The sequence below is a fragment of the Sturnus vulgaris genome, chromosome Z (assembly GCF_052056855.1).
Source record: "Sturnus vulgaris isolate bStuVul1 chromosome Z, bStuVul1.hap1, whole genome shotgun sequence".
NCBI classification, from domain to species: Eukaryota; Metazoa; Chordata; class Aves; order Passeriformes; family Sturnidae; genus Sturnus; species Sturnus vulgaris.
The window spans coordinates 3,631,590-3,655,047 of NC_142283.1; the positions used below are offsets into that span (position 1 = coordinate 3,631,590).

Below are 23,458 nucleotides of genomic sequence, written 5' to 3' on the forward strand. Positions count from 1 at the left end.
GACACGAGGACAAAGAGGAGCTCAATGACTACACGACACCCAAAATGTTCCCGACAAAGCCTAAATATTCCGAGCCGGTAAGTGCCCATTGTGGCTGCTGCTGTCTTTAGTGCAAGACAGAGCTGCAAGTTTCTGACCAGGCAGCACTTGCTGTTGGTGGCTGAGAATGCTGAGTGCTGGAGTCCTGAGTGTTTGAGTTGTGAAGGAATGCAGCAGCAACAGGTGGCTTCTTCCTAATTTCCTCTTTCACAGCTTTAAGCACGTGCGAGGTCAGTTTTCAGAGAGAGCGTTGCTTGCTGATAGTAGGCCTTGTGGAATCTTGGATTCAGAGCCATATGCAGTTGTGTTGGGTCTGCTCATGTTAATGTAGTCGGAGGGAGTTGGAATGCCATTGCTCTGACAGTTGATGATTTGGCCTTAGTAGAGCAGGTTGTAGAGCTGACTAGAAAGAAGGTTAGAAAGGACTGGCAATGACGCGTCCCTCATGCTTCTCTCTCTGCACAGAGCCCTGAGCCAAGAGAAGACGCTCCTCTGACTCTCTCAGCCACTGGAGACGAGGCCAAAGAGGAGCAGAACGGCCACAAACCTGCAAGTGTGGTCACAGCGGAAGCTGAATATTGCGAGCCGGTAAGTGCCAGTTGTGGCTGCTGCTGTCTTTAGTGCAAGACAGAGCTGCAAGTTTCTGTCCAGCCAGGATCTGCTGTTGGTGGCTCAGGTTGCTGAGTGCTGCAGTCCTGTCAGGAGTTAGGAATGGCCCTGCAAAGCCGTGAGAGCTGGAGAATGGGCTTTGCTGTGTCGTCTTTAGGCCCCAGCTTGCTGGGATTCTGCTAGGGGCCAGCGTGAAGCATGAAGGCTCCCCAGCCCCAGAGGAGGGAGCATGTCCAAGGCACTGAGCTCAGCCACGTTGGATACGTAGGGGACACGGCGGTCTGGAGAGACCTGTGCCACTCCACAGGGTGGCCGAGGAGCAAGAGGCACAGAAATGCTTGATCTGACCTCACAGGCTCTTTGGGGCGCTTTGTCGCCACGAGCTTCTTGGGTGCGCTTATGTGGCGGTATTTGAGAGACACATTGTGGAGTGGCAGGTGGCAGTCAGAGATTTGGTGCCTTTATTGCCAGGTTGCTCTTTTGCCTCTTCAGGCAGAGTGGTCAGTAGCAGAGTGCTGTGTGAGCTGGCTTATTTTAGAGAAGCTGCAAAGAGATGATTGTGTTGTCCATGGATCCTTATGGGCCTGCACATGTCCCGTGTGGCAAAAGACAAAAACTGCAGAGTTGTGAACCCATTGCTGAGGCAAAAACCAGAGGCTACATGCGTCTGTTGATACTTTCTATTTTGTGGTCTATTCTATTCTTGATAACTGCATATGAAAATGCCATTGGTGCCTGCAGAGGGGGAAGAGTTGAAAGACTTGGACTAGTGTCCTGTGTTGCTAAGAAGAGGAGAGGTATCTTGGAATTCCGGATGCTGCATCTGAAGTCAAATGTGGAAGGTGGACAAAAGGAGCCACGAGTGCCTGTCAAGAGCAGCTGAAGATGCGGCAGCGTGTGCCCAGGTGGCCAGGAAGGCCAAGGCCGTGCTGGCCTGTGTCAGCAATCGTGGGGCAGCAGGAGCAGGGCAGTGAGGTGTGGCCTGTGCTGGGCAGGGCTGCAGCGGCAGCTGGAGTGCTGTGTCCACATGTGGGCAGCTGTGAAGCAGAAAGAGCTTGAGGGGCTGGAGCGTGTGCGCAGAAGGGCACGGGAGCTGGGGAGGGGTGGGAGCACAAGGCCAGTGAGGAGGTGCTGAGGGAGCTACAGCCTGGGGAAAGGGAGGCTCGTGAGAGACCTTCTAGGCACACTTCCATGACTGCCTAGGTGACAGCGCCTCCCACGCGGGCTGTTTTCATGAGAAGAATCCCCTCAGTGCATCCATCCGGATGCTTTAGACACTGGAGTAGGTGAGCCTTTGATTGTTTGGTTTGTTGAGTTGTTGTTTTGCCAGGAGGAGAAGGCCTGCTGATTTTCTCTTTCTGCAGCAAGCAGGGGTGCTTCTGCTCAAGATTTCCTGACCTTTTGCAGCCCTGGATGAGGTGCTGATAGTGCTTTAGCTTTTCATGTCTTCAGCAGCCACAGCGGGATATTTCCTAATTTAAATGTCAGAGTTTTAAAGAAGGCAAAACTCATTTTTCAGTCTACGTTGCTTGCTGGTAATAGCCATCGTGGAATATTGAACTGAGAGCCATATGCAGTTCCCTTGAATCAGGCAAATTTCACTTAGGCGTAATTCCTTAGAATCCCATTGCTCTAACGGTTGATATTTTCGCCTTAGCGTAGAGCAGATTGCAGACCCTAAGAGATATGATGTTGGAAATGACAGGTAATGGCCCATCCCTCATGCATCTCTCTCTCCACAGAGTCTGAAAACAAACGCAGACTCTCCACTGACTCTCTCAGCTCCCGGACACGAGGACAAAGAGGAGCTCAATGACTACACGACACCCAAAATGTTCCCGACAAAGCCTAAATATTCCGAGCCGGTAAGTGCCCATTGTGGCTGCTGCTGTCTTTAGTGCAAGACAGAGCTGCAAGTTTCTGACCAGGCAGCACTTGCTGTTGGTGGCTGAGAATGCTGAGTGCTGGAGTCCTGAGTGTTTGAGTTGTGAAGGAATGCAGCAGCAACAGGTGGCTTCTTCCTAATTTCCTCTTTCACAGCTTTAAGCACGTGCGAGGTCAGTTTTCAGAGAGAGCGTTGCTTGCTGATAGTAGGCCTTGTGGAATCTTGGATTCAGAGCCATATGCAGTTGTGTTGGGTCTGCTCATGTTAATGTAGTCGGAGGGAGTTGGAATGCCATTGCTCTGACAGTTGATGATTTGGCCTTAGTAGAGCAGGTTGTAGAGCTGACTAGAAAGAAGGTTAGAAAGGACTGGCAATGACGCGTCCCTCATGCTTCTCTCTCTGCACAGAGCCCTGAGCCAAGAGAAGACGCTCCTCTGACTCTCTCAGCCACTGGAGACGAGGCCAAAGAGGAGCAGAACGGCCACAAACCTGCAAGTGTGGTCACAGCGGAAGCTGAATATTGCGAGCCGGTAAGTGCCAGTTGTGGCTGCTGCTGTCTTTAGTGCAAGACAGAGCTGCAAGTTTCTGTCCAGCCAGGATCTGCTGTTGGTGGCTCAGGTTGCTGAGTGCTGCAGTCCTGTCAGGAGTTAGGAATGGCCCTGCAAAGCCGTGAGAGCTGGAGAATGGGCTTTGCTGTGTCGTCTTTAGGCCCCAGCTTGCTGGGATTCTGCTAGGGGCCAGCGTGAAGCATGAAGGCTCCCCAGCCCCAGAGGAGGGAGCATGTCCAAGGCACTGAGCTCAGCCACGTTGGATACGTAGGGGACACGGCGGTCTGGAGAGACCTGTGCCACTCCACAGGGTGGCCGAGGAGCAAGAGGCACAGAAATGCTTGATCTGACCTCACAGGCTCTTTGGGGCGCTTTGTCGCCACGAGCTTCTTGGCTGCGCTTATGTGGCGGTATTTGAGAGACACATTGTGGAGTGGCAGGTGGCAGTCAGAGATTTGGTGCCTTTATTGCCAGGTTGCTCTTTTGCCTCTTCAGGCAGAGTGGTCAGTAGCAGAGTGCTGTGTGAGCTGGCTTATTTTAGAGAAGCTGCAAAGAGATGATTGTGTTGTCCATGGATCCTTATGGGCCTGCACATGTCCCGTGTGGCAAAAGACAAAAACTGCAGAGTTGTGAACCCATTGCTGAGGCAAAAACCAGAGGCTACATGCGTCTGTTGATACTTTCTATTTTGTGGTCTATTCTATTCTTGATAACTGCATATGAAAATGCCATTGGTGCCTGCAGAGGGGGAAGAGTTGAAAGACTTGGACTAGTGTCCTGTGTTGCTAAGAAGAGGAGAGGTATCTTGGAATTCCGGATGCTGCATCTGAAGTCAAATGTGGAAGGTGGACAAAAGGAGCCACGAGTGCCTGTCAAGAGCAGCTGAAGATGCGGCAGCGTGTGCCCAGGTGGCCAGGAAGGCCAAGGCCGTGCTGGCCTGTGTCAGCAATCGTGGGGCAGCAGGAGCAGGGCAGTGAGGTGTGGCCTGTGCTGGGCAGGGCTGCAGCGGCAGCTGGAGTGCTGTGTCCACATGTGGGCAGCTGTGAAGCAGAAAGAGCTTGAGGGGCTGGAGCGTGTGCGCAGAAGGGCACGGGAGCTGGGGAGGGGTGGGAGCACAAGGCCAGTGAGGAGGTGCTGAGGGAGCTACAGCCTGGGGAAAGGGAGGCTCGTGAGAGACCTTCTAGGCACACTTCCATGACTGCCTAGGTGACAGCGCCTCCCACGCGGGCTGTTTTCATGAGAAGAATCCCCTCAGTGCATCCATCCGGATGCTTTAGACACTGGAGTAGGTGAGCCTTTGATTGTTTGGTTTGTTGAGTTGTTGTTTTGCCAGGAGGAGAAGGCCTGCTGATTTTCTCTTTCTGCAGCAAGCAGGGGTGCTTCTGCTCAAGATTTCCTGACCTTTTGCAGCCCTGGATGAGGTGCTGATAGTGCTTTAGCTTTTCATGTCTTCAGCAGCCACAGCGGGATATTTCCTAATTTAAATGTCAGAGTTTTAAAGAAGGCAAAACTCATTTTTCAGTCTACGTTGCTTGCTGGTAATAGCCATCGTGGAATATTGAACTGAGAGCCATATGCAGTTCCCTTGAATCAGGCAAATTTCACTTAGGCGTAATTCCTTAGAATCCCATTGCTCTAACGGTTGATATTTTCGCCTTAGCGTAGAGCAGATTGCAGACCCTAAGAGATATGATGTTGGAAATGACAGGTAATGGCCCATCCCTCATGCATCTCTCTCTCCACAGAGTCTGAAAACAAACGCAGACTCTCCACTGACTCTCTCAGCTCCCGGACACGAGGACAAAGAGGAGCTCAATGACTACACGACACCCAAAATGTTCCCGACAAAGCCTAAATATTCCGAGCCGGTAAGTGCCCATTGTGGCTGCTGCTGTCTTTAGTGCAAGACAGAGCTGCAAGTTTCTGACCAGGCAGCACTTGCTGTTGGTGGCTGAGAATGCTGAGTGCTGGAGTCCTGAGTGTTTGAGTTGTGAAGGAATGCAGCAGCAACAGGTGGCTTCTTCCTAATTTCCTCTTTCACAGCTTTAAGCACGTGCGAGGTCAGTTTTCAGAGAGAGCGTTGCTTGCTGATAGTAGGCCTTGTGGAATCTTGGATTCAGAGCCATATGCAGTTGTGTTGGGTCTGCTCATGTTAATGTAGTCGGAGGGAGTTGGAATGCCATTGCTCTGACAGTTGATGATTTGGCCTTAGTAGAGCAGGTTGTAGAGCTGACTAGAAAGAAGGTTAGAAAGGACTGGCAATGACGCGTCCCTCATGCTTCTCTCTCTGCACAGAGCCCTGAGCCAAGAGAAGACGCTCCTCTGACTCTCTCAGCCACTGGAGACGAGGCCAAAGAGGAGCAGAACGGCCACAAACCTGCAAGTGTGGTCACAGCGGAAGCTGAATATTGCGAGCCGGTAAGTGCCAGTTGTGGCTGCTGCTGTCTTTAGTGCAAGACAGAGCTGCAAGTTTCTGTCCAGCCAGGATCTGCTGTTGGTGGCTCAGGTTGCTGAGTGCTGCAGTCCTGTCAGGAGTTAGGAATGGCCCTGCAAAGCCGTGAGAGCTGGAGAATGGGCTTTGCTGTGTCGTCTTTAGGCCCCAGCTTGCTGGGATTCTGCTAGGGGCCAGCGTGAAGCATGAAGGCTCCCCAGCCCCAGAGGAGGGAGCATGTCCAAGGCACTGAGCTCAGCCACGTTGGATACGTAGGGGACACGGCGGTCTGGAGAGACCTGTGCCACTCCACAGGGTGGCCGAGGAGCAAGAGGCACAGAAATGCTTGATCTGACCTCACAGGCTCTTTGGGGCGCTTTGTCGCCACGAGCTTCTTGGCTGCGCTTATGTGGCGGTATTTGAGAGACACATTGTGGAGTGGCAGGTGGCAGTCAGAGATTTGGTGCCTTTATTGCCAGGTTGCTCTTTTGCCTCTTCAGGCAGAGTGGTCAGTAGCAGAGTGCTGTGTGAGCTGGCTTATTTTAGAGAAGCTGCAAAGAGATGATTGTGTTGTCCATGGATCCTTATGGGCCTGCACATGTCCCGTGTGGCAAAAGACAAAAACTGCAGAGTTGTGAACCCATTGCTGAGGCAAAAACCAGAGGCTACATGCGTCTGTTGATACTTTCTATTTTGTGGTCTATTCTATTCTTGATAACTGCATATGAAAATGCCATTGGTGCCTGCAGAGGGGGAAGAGTTGAAAGACTTGGACTAGTGTCCTGTGTTGCTAAGAAGAGGAGAGGTATCTTGGAATTCCGGATGCTGCATCTGAAGTCAAATGTGGAAGGTGGACAAAAGGAGCCACGAGTGCCTGTCAAGAGCAGCTGAAGATGCGGCAGCGTGTGCCCAGGTGGCCAGGAAGGCCAAGGCCGTGCTGGCCTGTGTCAGCAATCGTGGGGCAGCAGGAGCAGGGCAGTGAGGTGTGGCCTGTGCTGGGCAGGGCTGCAGCGGCAGCTGGAGTGCTGTGTCCACATGTGGGCAGCTGTGAAGCAGAAAGAGCTTGAGGGGCTGGAGCGTGTGCGCAGAAGGGCACGGGAGCTGGGGAGGGGTGGGAGCACAAGGCCAGTGAGGAGGTGCTGAGGGAGCTACAGCCTGGGGAAAGGGAGGCTCGTGAGAGACCTTCTAGGCACACTTCCATGACTGCCTAGGTGACAGCGCTTCCCACGCAGGCTGTTTTCATGAGAAGAATCCCCTCAGTGCATCCATCCGGATGCTTTAGACACTGGAGTAGGTGAGCCTTTGATTGTTTGGTTTGTTGAGTTGTTGTTTTGCCAGGAGGAGAAGGCCTGCTGATTTTCTCTTTCTGCAGCAAGCAGGGGTGCTTCTGCTCAAGATTTCCTGACCTTTTGCAGCCCTGGATGAGGTGCTGATAGTGCTTTAGCTTTTCATGTCTTCAGCAGCCACAGCGGGATATTTCCTAATTTAAATGTCAGAGTTTTAAAGAAGGCAAAACTCATTTTTCAGTCTACGTTGCTTGCTGGTAATAGCCATCGTGGAATATTGAACTGAGAGCCATATGCAGTTCCCTTGAATCAGGCAAATTTCACTTAGGCGTAATTCCTTAGAATCCCATTGCTCTAACGGTTGATATTTTCGCCTTAGCGTAGAGCAGATTGCAGACCCTAAGAGATATGATGTTGGAAATGACAGGTAATGGCCCATCCCTCATGCATCTCTCTCTCCACAGAGTCTGAAAACAAACGCAGACTCTCCACTGACTCTCTCAGCTCCCGGACACGAGGACAAAGAGGAGCTCAATGACTACACGACACCCAAAATGTTCCCGACAAAGCCTAAATATTCCGAGCCGGTAAGTGCCCATTGTGGCTGCTGCTGTCTTTAGTGCAAGACAGAGCTGCAAGTTTCTGACCAGGCAGCACTTGCTGTTGGTGGCTGAGAATGCTGAGTGCTGGAGTCCTGAGTGTTTGAGTTGTGAAGGAATGCAGCAGCAACAGGTGGCTTCTTCCTAATTTCCTCTTTCACAGCTTTAAGCACGTGCGAGGTCAGTTTTCAGAGAGAGCGTTGCTTGCTGATAGTAGGCCTTGTGGAATCTTGGATTCAGAGCCATATGCAGTTGTGTTGGGTCTGCTCATGTTAATGTAGTCGGAGGGAGTTGGAATGCCATTGCTCTGACAGTTGATGATTTGGCCTTAGTAGAGCAGGTTGTAGAGCTGACTAGAAAGAAGGTTAGAAAGGACTGGCAATGACGCGTCCCTCATGCTTCTCTCTCTGCACAGAGCCCTGAGCCAAGAGAAGACGCTCCTCTGACTCTCTCAGCCACTGGAGACGAGGCCAAAGAGGAGCAGAACGGCCACAAACCTGCAAGTGTGGTCACAGCGGAAGCTGAATATTGCGAGCCGGTAAGTGCCAGTTGTGGCTGCTGCTGTCTTTAGTGCAAGACAGAGCTGCAAGTTTCTGTCCAGCCAGGATCTGCTGTTGGTGGCTCAGGTTGCTGAGTGCTGCAGTCCTGTCAGGAGTTAGGAATGGCCCTGCAAAGCCGTGAGAGCTGGAGAATGGGCTTTGCTGTGTCGTCTTTAGGCCCCAGCTTGCTGGGATTCTGCTAGGGGCCAGCGTGAAGCATGAAGGCTCCCCAGCCCCAGAGGAGGGAGCATGTCCAAGGCACTGAGCTCAGCCACGTTGGATACGTAGGGGACACGGCGGTCTGGAGAGACCTGTGCCACTCCACAGGGTGGCCGAGGAGCAAGAGGCACAGAAATGCTTGATCTGACCTCACAGGCTCTTTGGGGCGCTTTGTCGCCACGAGCTTCTTGGCTGCGCTTATGTGGCGGTATTTGAGAGACACATTGTGGAGTGGCAGGTGGCAGTCAGAGATTTGGTGCCTTTATTGCCAGGTTGCTCTTTTGCCTCTTCAGGCAGAGTGGTCAGTAGCAGAGTGCTGTGTGAGCTGGCTTATTTTAGAGAAGCTGCAAAGAGATGATTGTGTTGTCCATGGATCCTTATGGGCCTGCACATGTCCCGTGTGGCAAAAGACAAAAACTGCAGAGTTGTGAACCCATTGCTGAGGCAAAAACCAGAGGCTACATGCGTCTGTTGATACTTTCTATTTTGTGGTCTATTCTATTCTTGATAACTGCATATGAAAATGCCATTGGTGCCTGCAGAGGGGGAAGAGTTGAAAGACTTGGACTAGTGTCCTGTGTTGCTAAGAAGAGGAGAGGTATCTTGGAATTCCGGATGCTGCATCTGAAGTCAAATGTGGAAGGTGGACAAAAGGAGCCACGAGTGCCTGTCAAGAGCAGCTGAAGATGCGGCAGCGTGTGCCCAGGTGGCCAGGAAGGCCAAGGCCGTGCTGGCCTGTGTCAGCAATCGTGGGGCAGCAGGAGCAGGGCAGTGAGGTGTGGCCTGTGCTGGGCAGGGCTGCAGCGGCAGCTGGAGTGCTGTGTCCACATGTGGGCAGCTGTGAAGCAGAAAGAGCTTGAGGGGCTGGAGCGTGTGCGCAGAAGGGCACGGGAGCTGGGGAGGGGTGGGAGCACAAGGCCAGTGAGGAGGTGCTGAGGGAGCTACAGCCTGGGGAAAGGGAGGCTCGTGAGAGACCTTCTAGGCACACTTCCATGACTGCCTAGGTGACAGCGCTTCCCACGCAGGCTGTTTTCATGAGAAGAATCCCCTCAGTGCATCCATCCGGATGCTTTAGACACTGGAGTAGGTGAGCCTTTGATTGTTTGGTTTGTTGAGTTGTTGTTTTGCCAGGAGGAGAAGGCCTGCTGATTTTCTCTTTCTGCAGCAAGCAGGGGTGCTTCTGCTCAAGATTTCCTGACCTTTTGCAGCCCTGGATGAGGTGCTGATAGTGCTTTAGCTTTTCATGTCTTCAGCAGCCACAGCGGGATATTTCCTAATTTAAATGTCAGAGTTTTAAAGAAGGCAAAACTCATTTTTCAGTCTACGTTGCTTGCTGGTAATAGCCATCGTGGAATATTGAACTGAGAGCCATATGCAGTTCCCTTGAATCAGGCAAATTTCACTTAGGCGTAATTCCTTAGAATCCCATTGCTCTAACGGTTGATATTTTCGCCTTAGCGTAGAGCAGATTGCAGACCCTAAGAGATATGATGTTGGAAATGACAGGTAATGGCCCATCCCTCATGCATCTCTCTCTCCACAGAGTCTGAAAACAAACGCAGACTCTCCACTGACTCTCTCAGCTCCCGGACACGAGGACAAAGAGGAGCTCAATGACTACACGACACCCAAAATGTTCCCGACAAAGCCTAAATATTCCGAGCCGGTAAGTGCCCGTTGTGGCTGCTGCTGTCTTTAGTGCAAGACAGAGCTGCAAGTTTCTGACCAGGCAGCACTTGCTGTTGGTGGCTGAGAATGCTGAGTGCTGGAGTCCTGAGTGTTTGAGTTGTGAAGGAATGCAGCAGCAACAGGTGGCTTCTTCCTAATTTCCTCTTTCACAGCTTTAAGCACGTGCGAGGTCAGTTTTCAGAGAGAGCGTTGCTTGCTGATAGTAGGCCTTGTGGAATCTTGGATTCAGAGCCATATGCAGTTGTGTTGGATCTGCTCATGTTAATGTAGTCGGAGGGAGTTGGAATGCCATTGCTCTGACAGTTGATGATTTGGCCTTAGTAGAGCAGGTTGTAGAGCTGACTAGAAAGAAGGTTAGAAAGGACTGGCTATGACGCGTCCCTCATGCTTCTCTCTCTGCACAGAGCCCTGAGCCAAGAGAAGACGCTCCTCTGACTCTCTCAGCCACTGGAGACGAGGCCAAAGAGGAGCAGAACGGCCACAAACCTGCAAGTGTGGTCACAGCGGAAGCTGAATATTGCGAGCCGGTAAGTGCCAGTTGTGGCTGCTGCTGTCTTTAGTGCAAGACAGAGCTGCAAGTTTCTGTCCAGCCAGGATCTGCTGTTGGTGGCTCAGGTTGCTGAGTGCTGCAGTCCTGTCAGGAGTTAGGAATGGCCCTGCAAAGCCGTGAGAGCTGGAGAATGGGCTTTGCTGTGTCGTCTTTAGGCCCCAGCTTGCTGGGATTCTGCTAGGGGCCAGCGTGAAGCATGAAGGCTCCCCAGCCCCAGAGGAGGGAGCATGTCCAAGGCACTGAGCTCAGCCACGTTGGATACGTAGGGGACACGGCGGTCTGGAGAGACCTGTGCCACTCCACAGGGTGGCCGAGGAGCAAGAGGCACAGAAATGCTTGATCTGACCTCACAGGCTCTTTGGGGCGCTTTGTCGCCACGAGCTTCTTGGCTGCGCTTATGTGGCGGTATTTGAGAGACACATTGTGGAGTGGCAGGTGGCAGTCAGAGATTTGGTGCCTTTATTGCCAGGTTGCTCTTTTGCCTCTTCAGGCAGAGTGGTCAGTAGCAGAGTGCTGTGTGAGCTGGCTTATTTTAGAGAAGCTGCAAAGAGATGATTGTGTTGTCCATGGATCCTTATGGGCCTGCATATGTCCCGTGTGGCAAAAGACAAAAACTGCAGAGTTGTGAACCCATTGCTGAGGCAAAAACCAGAGGCTACATGCATCTGTTGATACTTTCTATTTTGTGGTCTATTCTATTCTTGATAACTGCATATGAAAATGCCATTGGTGCCTGCAGAGGGGGAAGAGTTGAAAGACTTGGACTAGTGTCCTGTGTTGCTAAGAAGAGGAGAGGTATCTTGGAATTCCGGATGCTGCATCTGAAGTCAAATGTGGAAGGTGGACAAAAGGAGCCACGAGTGCCTGTCAAGAGCAGCTGAAGATGCGGCAGCGTGTGCCCAGGTGGCCAGGAAGGCCAAGGCCGTGCTGGCCTGTGTCAGCAATCGTGGGGCAGCAGGAGCAGGGCAGTGAGGTGTGGCCTGTGCTGGGCAGGGCTGCAGCGGCAGCTGGAGTGCTGTGTCCACATGTGGGCAGCTGTGAAGCAGAAAGAGCTTGAGGGGCTGGAGCGTGTGCGCAGAAGGGCACGGGAGCTGGGGAGGGGTGGGAGCACAAGGCCAGTGAGGAGGTGCTGAGGGAGCTACAGCCTGGGGAAAGGGAGGCTCGTGAGAGACCTTCTAGGCACACTTCCATGACTGCCTAGGTGACAGCGCTTCCCACGCAGGCTGTTTTCATGAGAAGAATCCCCTCAGTGCATCCATCCGGATGCTTTAGACACTGGAGTAGGTGAGCCTTTGATTGTTTGGTTTGTTGAGTTGTTGTTTTGCCAGGAGGAGAAGGCCTGCTGATTTTCTCTTTCTGCAGCAAGCAGGGGTGCTTCTGCTCAAGATTTCCTGACCTTTTGCAGCCCTGGATGAGGTGCTGATAGTGCTTTAGCTTTTCATGTCTTCAGCAGCCACAGCGGGATATTTCCTAATTTAAATGTCAGAGTTTTAAAGAAGGCAAAACTCATTTTTCAGTCTACGTTGCTTGCTGGTAATAGCCATCGTGGAATATTGAACTGAGAGCCATATGCAGTTCCCTTGAATCAGGCAAATTTCACTTAGGCGTAATTCCTTAGAATCCCATTGCTCTAACGGTTGATATTTTCGCCTTAGCGTAGAGCAGATTGCAGACCCTAAGAGATATGATGTTGGAAATGACAGGTAATGGCCCATCCCTCATGCATCTCTCTCTCCACAGAGTCTGAAAACAAACGCAGACTCTCCACTGACTCTCTCAGCTCCCGGACACGAGGACAAAGAGGAGCTCAATGACTACACGACACCCAAAATGTTCCCGACAAAGCCTAAATATTCTGAGCCGGTAAGTGCCCGTTGTGGCTGCTGCTGTCTTTAGTGCAAGACAGAGCTGCAAGTTTCTGACCAGGCAGCACTTGCTGTTGGTGGCTGAGAATGCTGAGTGCTGGAGTCCTGAGTGTTTGAGTTGTGAAGGAATGCAGCAGCAACAGGTGGCTTCTTCCTAATTTCCTCTTTCACAGCTTTAAGCACGTGCGAGGTCAGTTTTCAGAGAGAGCGTTGCTTGCTGATAGTAGGCCTTGTGGAATCTTGGATTCAGAGCCATATGCAGTTGTGTTGGATCTGCTCATGTTAATGTAGTCGGAGGGAGTTGGAATGCCATTGCTCTGACAGTTGATGATTTGGCCTTAGTAGAGCAGGTTGTAGAGCTGACTAGAAAGAAGGTTAGAAAGGACTGGCTATGACGCGTCCCTCATGCTTCTCTCTCTGCACAGAGCCCTGAGCCAAGAGAAGACGCTCCTCTGACTCTCTCAGCCACTGGAGACGAGGCCAAAGAGGAGCAGAACGGCCACAAACCTGCAAGTGTGGTCACAGCGGAAGCTGAATATTGCGAGCCGGTAAGTGCCAGTTGTGGCTGCTGCTGTCTTTAGTGCAAGACAGAGCTGCAAGTTTCTGTCCAGCCAGGATCTGCTGTTGGTGGCTCAGGTTGCTGAGTGCTGCAGTCCTGTCAGGAGTTAGGAATGGCCCTGCAAAGCCGTGAGAGCTGGAGAATGGGCTTTGCTGTGTCGTCTTTAGGCCCCAGCTTGCTGGGATTCTGCTAGGGGCCAGCGTGAAGCATGAAGGCTCCCCAGCCCCAGAGGAGGGAGCATGTCCAAGGCACTGAGCTCAGCCACGTTGGATACGTAGGGGACACGGCGGTCTGGAGAGACCTGTGCCACTCCACAGGGTGGCCGAGGAGCAAGAGGCACAGAAATGCTTGATCTGACCTCACAGGCTCTTTGGGGCGCTTTGTCGCCACGAGCTTCTTGGGTGCGCTTATGTGGCGGTATTTGAGAGACACATTGTGGAGTGGCAGGTGGCAGTCAGAGATTTGGTGCCTTTATTGCCAGGTTGCTCTTTTGCCTCTTCAGGCAGAGTGGTCAGTAGCAGAGTGCTGTGTGAGCTGGCTTATTTTAGAGAAGCTGCAAAGAGATGATTGTGTTGTCCATGGATCCTTATGGGCCTGCACATGTCCCGTGTGGCAAAAGACAAAAACTGCAGAGTTGTGAACCCATTGCTGAGGCAAAAACCAGAGGCTACATGCGTCTGTTGATACTTTCTATTTTGTGGTCTATTCTATTCTTGATAACTGCATATGAAAATGCCATTGGTGCCTGCAGAGGGGGAAGAGTTGAAAGACTTGGACTAGTGTCCTGTGTTGCTAAGAAGAGGAGAGGTATCTTGGAATTCCGGATGCTGCATCTGAAGTCAAATGTGGAAGGTGGACAAAAGGAGCCACGAGTGCCTGTCAAGAGCAGCTGAAGATGCGGCAGCGTGTGCCCAGGTGGCCAGGAAGGCCAAGGCCGTGCTGGCCTGTGTCAGCAATCGTGGGGCAGCAGGAGCAGGGCAGTGAGGTGTGGCCTGTGCTGGGCAGGGCTGCAGCGGCAGCTGGAGTGCTGTGTCCACATGTGGGCAGCTGTGAAGCAGAAAGAGCTTGAGGGGCTGGAGCGTGTGTGCAGAAGGGCACGGGAGCTGGGGAGGGGTGGGAGCACAAGGCCAGTGAGGAGGTGCTGAGGGAGCTATAGCCTGGGGAAAGGGAGGCTCGTGAGAGACCTTCTAGGCACACTTCCATGACTGCCTAGGTGACAGCGCTTCCCACGTGGGCTGTTTTCATGAGAAGAATCCCCTCAGTGCATCCATCCGGATGCTTTAGACACTGGAGTAGGTGAGCCTTTGATTGTTTGGTTTGTTGAGTTGTTGTTTTGCCAGGAGGAGAAGGCCTGCTGATTTTCTCTTTCTGCAGCAAGCAGGGATGCTTCTGCTCAAGATTTCCTGACCTTTTGCAGCCCTGGATGAGGCGCTGATAGTGCTTTAGCTTTTCATGTCTTCAGCAGCCACAGCGGGATATTTCCTAATTTAAATGTCAGAGTTTTAAAGAAGGCAAAACTCATTTTTCAGTCTACGTTGCTTGCTGGTAGTAGCCATCGTGGAATATTGAACTGAGAGCCATATGCAGTTCCCTTGAATCAGGCAAATTTCACTTAGGCGTAATTCCTTAGAATCCCATTGCTCTAACGGTTGATATTTTCGCCTTAGCGTAGAGCAGATTGCAGACCCTAAGAGATATGATGTTGGAAATGACAGGTAATGGCCCATCCCTCATGCATCTCTCTCTCCACAGAGTCTGAAAACAAACGCAGACTCTCCACTGACTCTCTCAGCTCCCGGACACGAGGACAAAGAGGAGCTCAATGACTACACGACACCCAAAATGTTCCCGACAAAGCCTAAATATTCCGAGCCGGTAAGTGCCCGTTGTGGCTGCTGCTGTCTTTAGTGCAAGACAGAGCTGCAAGTTTCTGACCAGGCAGCACTTGCTGTTGGTGGCTGAGAATGCTGAGTGCTGGAGTCCTGAGTGTTTGAGTTGTGAAGGAATGCAGCAGCAACAGGTGGCTTCTTCCTAATTTCCTCTTTCACAGCTTTAAGCACGTGCGAGGTCAGTTTTCAGAGAGAGCGTTGCTTGCTGATAGTAGACCTTGTGGAATCTTGGATTCAGAGCCATATGCAGTTGTGTTGGATCTGCTCATGTTAATGTAGTCGGAGGGAGTTGGAATGCCATTGCTCTGACAGTTGATGATTTGGCCTTAGTAGAGCAGGTTGTAGAGCTGACTAGAAAGAAGGTTAGAAAGGACTGGCTATGACGCGTCCCTCATGCTTCTCTCTCTGCACAGAGCCCTGAGCCAAGAGAAGACGCTCCTCTGACTCTCTCAGCCACTGGAGACGAGGCCAAAGAGGAGCAGAACGGCCACAAACCTGCAAGTGTGGTCACAGCGGAAGCTGAATATTGCGAGCCGGTAAGTGCCAGTTGTGGCTGCTGCTGTCCTTAGTGCAAGACAGAGCTGCAAGTTTCTGTCCAGCCAGGATCTGCTGTTGGTGGCTCAGGTTGCTGAGTGCTGCAGTCCTGTCAGGAGTTAGGAATTGCCCTGCAAAGCCGTGAGAGCTGGAGAATGGGCTTTGCTGTGTCGTCTTTAGGCCCCAGCTTGCTGGGATTCTGCTAGGGGCCAGCGTGAAGCATGAAGGCTCCCCAGCCCCAGAGGAGGGAGCATGTCCAAGGCACTGAGCTCAGCCACGTTGGATACGTAGGGGACACGGCGGTCTGGAGAGACCTGTGCCACTCCACAGGGTGGCCGAGGAGCAAGAGGCACAGAAATGCTTGATCTGACCTCACAGGCTCTTTGGGGCGCTTTGTCGCCACGAGCTTCTTGGGTGCGCTTATGTGGCGGTATTTGAGAGACACATTGTGGAGTGGCAGGTGGCAGTCAGAGATTTGGTGCCTTTATTGCCAGGTTGCTCTTTTGCCTCTTCAGGCAGAGTGGTCAGTAGCAGAGTGCTGTGTGAGCTGGCTTATTTTAGAGAAGCTGCAAAGAGATGATTGTGTTGTCCATGGATCCTTATGGGCCTGCACATGTCCCGTGTGGCAAAAGACAAAAACTGCAGAGTTGTGAACCCATTGCTGAGGCAAAAACCAGAGGCTACATGCGTCTGTTGATACTTTCTATTTTGTGGTCTATTCTATTCTTGATAACTGCATATGAAAATGCCATTGGTGCCTGCAGAGGGGGAAGAGTTGAAAGACTTGGACTAGTGTCCTGTGTTGCTAAGAAGAGGAGAGGTATCTTGGAATTCCGGATGCTGCATCTGAAGTCAAATGTGGAAGGTGGACAAAAGGAGCCACGAGTGCCTGTCAAGAGCAGCTGAAGATGCGGCAGCGTGTGCCCAGGTGGCCAGGAAGGCCAAGGCCGTGCTGGCCTGTGTCAGCAATCGTGGGGCAGCAGGAGCAGGGCAGTGAGGTGTGGCCTGTGCTGGGCAGGGCTGCAGCGGCAGCTGGAGTGCTGTGTCCACATGTGGGCAGCTGTGAAGCAGAAAGAGCTTGAGGGGCTGGAGCGTGTGTGCAGAAGGGCACGGGAGCTGGGGAGGGGTGGGAGCACAAGGCCAGTGAGGAGGTGCTGAGGGAGCTACAGCCTGGGGAAAGGGAGGCTCGTGAGAGACCTTCTAGGCACACTTCCATGACTGCCTAGGTGACAGCGCTTCCCACGTGGGCTGTTTTCATGAGAAGAATCCCCTCAGTGCATCCATCCGGATGCTTTAGACACTGGAGTAGGTGAGCCTTTGATTGTTTGGTTTGTTGAGTTGTTGTTTTGCCAGGAGGAGAAGGCCTGCTGATTTTCTCTTTCTGCAGCAAGCAGGGGTGCTTCTGCTCAAGATTTCCTGACCTTTTGCAGCCCTGGATGAGGCGCTGATAGTGCTTTAGCTTTTCATGTCTTCAGCAGCCACAGCGGGATATTTCCTAATTTAAATGTCAGAGTTTTAAAGAAGGCAAAACTCATTTTTCAGTCTACGTTGCTTGCTGGTAATAGCCATCGTGGAATATTGAACTGAGAGCCATATGCAGTTCCCTTGAATCAGGCAAATTTCACTTAGGCGTAATTCCTTAGAATCCCATTGCTCTAACGGTTGATATTTTCGCCTTAGCGTAGAGCAGATTGCAGACCCTAAGAGATATGATGTTGGAAATGACAGGTAATGGCCCATCCCTCATGCATCTCTCTCTCCACAGAGTCTGAAAACAAACGCAGACTCTCCACTGACTCTCTCAGCTCCCGGACACGAGGACAAAGAGGAGCTCAATGACTACACGACACCCAAAATGTTCCCGACAAAGCCTAAATATTCCGAGCCGGTAAGTGCCCGTTGTGGCTGCTGCTGTCTTTAGTGCAAGACAGAGCTGCAAGTTTCTGACCAGGCAGCACTTGCTGTTGGTGGCTCAGGTTGCTGAGTGCTGCAGTCCTGTCAGGAGTTAGGAATTGCCCTGCAAAGCCGTGAGAGCTGGAGAATGGGCTTTGCTGTGTCGTCTTTAGGCCCCAGCTTGCTGGGATTCTGCTAGGGGCCAGCGTGAAGCATGAAGGCTCCCCAGCCCCAGAGGAGGGAGCATGTCCAAGGCACTGAGCTCAGCCACGTTGGATACGTAGGGGACACGGCGGTCTGGAGAGACCTGTGCCACTCCACAGGGTGGCCGAGGAGCAAGAGGCACAGAAATGCTTGATCTGACCTCACAGGCTCTTTGGGGCGCTTTGTCGCCACGAGCTTCTTGGGTGCGCTTATGTGGCGGTATTTGAGAGACACATTGTGGAGTGGCAGGTGGCAGTCAGAGATTTGGTGCCTTTATTGCCAGGTTGCTCTTTTGCCTCTTCAGGCAGAGTGGTCAGTAGCAGAGTGCTGTGTGAGCTGGCTTATTTTAGAGAAGCTGCAAAGAGATGATTGTGTTGTCCATGGATCCTTATGGGCCTGCACATGTCCCGTGTGGCAAAAGACAAAAACTGCAGAGTTGTGAACCCATTGCTGAGGCAAAAACCAGAGGCTACATGCGTCTGTTGATGCTTTCTATTTTGTGGTCTATTCTATTCTTGATAACTGCATATGAAAATGCCATTGGTGCCTGCAGAGGGGGAAGAGTTGAAAGACTTGGACTAGTGTCCTGTGTTGCTAAGAAGAGGAGAGGTATCTTGGAATTCCGGATGCTGCATCTGAAGTCAAATGTGGAAGGTGGACAAAAGGAGCCACGAGTGCCTGTCAAGAGCAGCTGAAGATGCGGCAGCGTGTGCCCAGGTGGCCAGGAAGGCCAAGGCCGTGCTGGCCTGTGTCAGCAATCGTGGGGCAGCAGGAGCAGGGCAGTGAGGTGTGGCCTGTGCTGGGCAGGGCTGCAGCGGCAGCTGGAGTGCTGTGTCCACATGTGGGCAGCTGTGAAGCAGAAAGAGCTTGAGGGGCTGGAGCGTGTGCGCAGAAGGGCACGGGAGCTGGGGAGGGGTGGGAGCACAAGGCCAGTGAGGAGGTGCTGAGGGAGCTACAGCCTGGGGAAAGGGAGGCTCGTGAGAGACCTTCTAGGCACACTTCCATGACTGCCTAGGTGACAGCGCTTCCCACGCGGGCTGTTTTCATGAGAAGAATCCCCTCAGTGCATCCATCCGGATGCTTTAGACACTGGAGTAGGTGAGCCTTTGCTTGTTTGGTTTGTTGAGTTGTTGTTTTGCCAGGAGGAGAAGGCCTGCTGATTTTCTCTTTCTGCAGCAAGCAGGGGTGCTTCTGCTCAAGATTTCCTGACCTTTTGCAGCCCTGGATGAGGTGCTGATAGTGCTTTAGCTTTTCATGTCTTCAGCAGCCACAGCGGGATATTTCCTAATTTAAATGTCAGAGTTTTAAAGAAGGCAAAACTCATTTTTCAGTCTACGTTGCTTGCTGGTAATAGCCATCGTGGAATATTGAACTGAGAGCCATATGCAGTTCCCTTGAATCAGGCAAATTTCACTTAGGCGTAATTCCTTAGAATCCCATTGCTCTAACGGTTGATATTTTCGCCTTAGCGTAGAGCAGATTGCAGACCCTAAGAGATATGATGTTGGAAATGACAGGTAATGGCCCATCCCTCATGCATCTCTCTCTCCACAGAGTCTGAAAACAAACGCAGACTCTCCACTGACTCTCTCAGCTCCCGGACACGAGGACAAAGAGGAGCTCAATGACTACACGACACCCAAAATGTTCCCGACAAAGCCTAAATATTCCGAGCCGGTAAGTGCCCGTTGTGGCTGCTGCTGTCTTTAGTGCAAGACAGAGCTGCAAGTTTCTGACCAGGCAGCACTTGCTGTTGGTGGCTGAGAATGCTGAGTGCTGGAGTCCTGAGTGTTTGAGTTGTGAAGGAATGCAGCAGCAACAGGTGGCTTCTTCCTAATTTCCTCTTTCACAGCTTTAAGCACGTGCAAGGTCAGTTTTCAGAGAGAGCGTTGCTTGCTGATAGTAGGCCTTGTGGAATCTTGGATTCAGAGCCATATGCAGTTGTGTTGGATCTGCTCATGTTAATGTAGTCGGAGGGAGTTGGAATGCCATTGCTCTGACAGTTGATGATTTGGCCTTAGTAGAGCAGGTTGTAGAGCTGACTAGAAAGAAGGTTAGAAAGGACTGGCAATGACCCGTCCCTCATGCTTCTCTCTCTGCACAGAGCCCTGAGCCAAGAGAAGACGCTCCTCTGACTCTCTCAGCCACTGGAGACGAGGCCAAAGAGGAGCAGAACGGCCACAAACCTGCAAGTGTGGTCACAGCGGAAGCTGAATATTGCGAGCCGGTAAGTGCCAGTTGTGGCTGCTGCTGTCCTTAGTGCAAGACAGAGCTGCAAGTTTCTGTCCAGCCAGGATCTGCTGTTGGTGGCTCAGGTTGCTGAGTGCTGCAGTCCTGTCAGGAGTTAGGAATTGCCCTGCAAAGCTGTGAGAGCTGGAGAATGGGCTTTGCTGTGTCGTCTTTAGGCCCCAGCTTGCTGGGATTCTGCTAGGGGCCAGCGTGAAGCATGAAGGCTCCCCAGCCCCAGAGGAGGGAGCATGTCCAAGGCACTGAGCTCAGCCACGTTGGATACGTAGGGGACACGGCGGTCTGGAGAGACCTGTGCCACTCCACAGGGTGGCCGAGGAGCAAGAGGCACAGAAATGCTTGATCTGACCTCACAGGCTCTTTGGGGCGCTTTGTCGCCACGAGCTTCTTGGGTGCGCTTATGTGGCGGTATTTGAGAGACACATTGTGGAGTGGCAGGTGGCAGTCAGAGATTTGGTGCCTTTATTGCCAGGTTGCTCTTTTGCCTCTTCAGGCAGAGTGGTCAGTAGCAGTGTGCAGTGTGAGCTGGCTTATTTTAGAGAAGCTGCAAAGAGATGATTGTGTTGTCCATGGATCCTTATGGGCCTGCACATTTCCCATGTGGCAAAAGACAAAAACTGCAGAGTTGTGAACCCATTGCTGAGGCAAAAACCAGAGGCTACATGCGTCTGTTGATACTTTCTATTTTGTGGTCTATTCTATTCTTGATCACTGCATATGAAAATGCCATTGGTGCCTGCAGAAGGGGAAGAGTTGAAAGACTTGGACTAGTGTCCTGTGTTGCTAAGAAGAGGAGAGGTATCTTGGAATTCCGGATGCTGCATCTGAAGTCAAATGTGGAAGGTGGACAAAAGGAGCCACGAGTGCCTGTCAAGAGCAGCTGAAGATGCGGCAGCGTGTGCCCAGGTGGCCAAGAAGGCCAAGGCCGTGCTGGCCTGTGTCAGCAATCGTGGGGCAGCAGGAGCAGGGCAGTGAGGTGTGGCCTGTGCTGGGCAGGGCTGCAGCGGCAGCTGGAGTGCTGTGTCCACATGTGGGCAGCTGTGAAGCAGAAAGAGCTTGAGGGGCTGGAGCGTGTGCGCAGAAGGGCACGGGAGCTGGGGAGGGGTGGGAGCACAAGGCCAGTGAGGAGGTGCTGAGGGGGCTATAGCCTGGGGAAAGGGAGACTCATGAGGGACCTTCTAGGCACACTTCCATGACTGCCTAGGTGACAGTGCTCTCCATAAGGGCCGTTTCTTCTATAAGAATTCCTCTCCTGCATTTTGATTCTTTAGACTCTCGAGCAGGTGACCCTTTGATTGTTTGGTTTGATGAGTTGTTGGATTTTACGAAGAAAATGGACTTTTATTTTTTTCCTCTACGAATCCATGATGTTTCTGCTCATGGTTTTCCGTCATAAGATGATGTGTTTTGGGGGGTTATGTTGGTGGTGTACGATCTTTTCTAATGCCAGATATGCAAATAGCGTCTTTTACATCACTTCCATTTTAATATGGACCTTTCCATGTTGCAACGTTGGGAATCAGTAATTGTTGAAAAATATATTGAGATTGTATTTAGGAAATCCACACACTTGCCTTCCACGTTGTCCTCAGAGATCAGAGGAGCTGGGAGTGGTTGGGCTTAATTTCCGATTGCAAGCACTTTAGCACTGTCCATGTGCTTGTGAGCAAGAGAAGAACTTGCCTCAGCACAGATGCACAAACAGTGCACTTCCCAGTGCAGTGCTCTGGGACTGATCTCATTCCCTAAGTCCCTACATGTTCAAGATTCTGCAAGGTTGGATTTTATTGATGCAACAGGAGACCAAGTTCAGGATTGCTGCTGACTGGGGCTTTGGCTTCCAATTGTAGATGGGTGCAGTAACAGAAAGTATAGTAAGAGAAATTATAGATATGAGATATTTTATTTCTTTTCTTTCTTTCTTTTCTTTCTCTCTCTTTCTTTCTTTCTTTTTCTATCTATCTATCTATCTATCTATCTATCTATCTATCTATCTATCTGTCTGTCTGTCTGTCTGTCTGTCTATCTATCTATCTATCTATCTATCTATCTAACATTTCCATAATTGATTCTTCCTGGCTCTGGTCAGAGGCAGCTGGAGGTGCAAATCTCACCTAAAGGCATCCCTTCAGGAGAAGAGGACAGACATGTTGTGTCAACTGATTCCGAGCAGGCAGAGATGTTTCCCTTCCAGAAATGGTTGTTTTTTTCTCCTCAGTGATGTTTTCCTTCTCCAGCCTCTTCTGCCCTGCAATCCCCCAGTTTATTCTTTAAATTCTCCCTGTCCTAGTGACATGGAATATTTCCATGTTTTTGGGAGTGTTTGGCGACTCTGGTCATACATGCATTACATGACACATGATTTTCTTCAATGACATCCCTAAGGGTGTCTAAGTTCATTTGTTGATGGGGCCTTATGAGGGTCTCCTTTACTACTGGTCTGAATTCTCAGTTGACAAGAGAGGAAGAATAAACACCTTGATCCTCCTCCATATACTGAGGTGGCTGTGGAAGCTCTCTGACCTCCATCAGAGGATCTGTGCATGCGTTCTTCTCTCCTGATTGAGCAGGATTTCTAACAAGAGAGTAGATGTCAGAAAGGCAGGAATGGTGGTGCAGGCCTGAAGAGAACATGAACTCCAGAAGTGTCTGTCACAAGGAGTGAGCCCACACTGGAAACCACCTGCAGAGCCAGGATGGAACTGTGGGACGGGGCTGGGTGTCAGTCACCATGGAAAGACAAAGGGGACAGAGCAGAAGTGGAGGGAGGCCCTCAGCAGAGCCTTGAGAAATGCCACACCTTCCCTGTCAGCTGCCTGAGAGGCTGTTGGAGCTTCAGTCCCAGATGGACCCTGACTGTACTGCCAGAGTCACTTTGGAATCTGTGCCTCCCCATGGGCAGAGAATGAGCCAGGGGAGCAGCAGCACAGTGCTTTGGGAACGTGTGAGCCCGTCAGTCTCAGAGACTTGGCCCACAAATGTTGTATGGGAAGTTGAAACCCATCTCCTCTTGCTTTCTGTGCAGGCCCTTCTGGAGCAAGAGCATGAGCAGATTGCTTTATCAGAGGTGCCATGGCAGACTCAGGGAGAGCTGTGCCCAGCCCGAGAGCAGGAAGAGCAGCTCAGGGAGCAGGTGGAAGAGCTAGAGGAGAATGTCCAGGTAAGTCTGGCTCAAGCAGGTGACAGAGTGAAGGGCAGGAACAGGGACATAAAACAGAGCTCTTGGGACTGAGGAGGCCAGGAGTGCCACAGGCACTGGAAGCACAGAGCCTTGTAATCTGCAGAGATCAGGGATGGGAGGGTTACAATGGAAGCAGAGGTGGGTATGAAAACAGAAAGAAGTGGCGGAATGAATTTGATTTTGAGGCTGAAAGAGGAAAAAGCTGAGCCTGGTGGCAGCTCCCTGTGATTTGCTCTGCATTTGTGTGTACAGAACATCAAGATAGAGCCACAAGGAGAGCTGCCTGAAGCTCAGATTGCCACCATGGCAGTGAAGAGGAGGAACAAGGAGGACAAGAGAAGCATCCAGGAGGAGATGAATCTCCATCAGCAGAGAGGCGATCAACAAAATCCAGAGAGTGCAAGAGTGGCAGACCCTCCATTCAAGAAATATTTCTCTTGTTTTTTACGGAACCTCAAGGATCAGATGTACGCAGAGCTGCAGAAAACTGAAGCTAGCATGAAGGCAAAGGAGAAGTGGCTGGAGGAAGAAATAAAAGTTATCAAAGAGAAACATAATCCTCTTCGTCAGGCTGTACAAAATCAAGTGAGTGAAACAGCAATAGCCAGTGCAGTCACCAAACAGGTGGTTTCTGCCCTTCTTGCCTTTCCACTGTAGAGTAGCAGGGGATGGGGTGATGCCTCTGGGTGCAA

The 23,458-nt window shown here is 51.5% G+C and overlaps 1 protein-coding gene across 1 annotated transcript in view; it reads left to right on the top strand.

The window, feature by feature from the left end:
* Nucleotides 1–23,458, top strand: part of LOC148219572 (serine/threonine-protein kinase PAK 3-like) — an 87,907-nt gene that overhangs the window by 54,310 nt on the left and 10,139 nt on the right. The window contains exons 4-5 of the mRNA XM_088156338.1: nucleotides 22,611–22,745; nucleotides 23,019–23,351. Of these exons, the coding sequence (XP_088012464.1) occupies nucleotides 22,611–22,745; nucleotides 23,019–23,351 (468 nt within the window). The remainder of the gene's footprint in view (nucleotides 1–22,610; nucleotides 22,746–23,018; nucleotides 23,352–23,458) is intronic.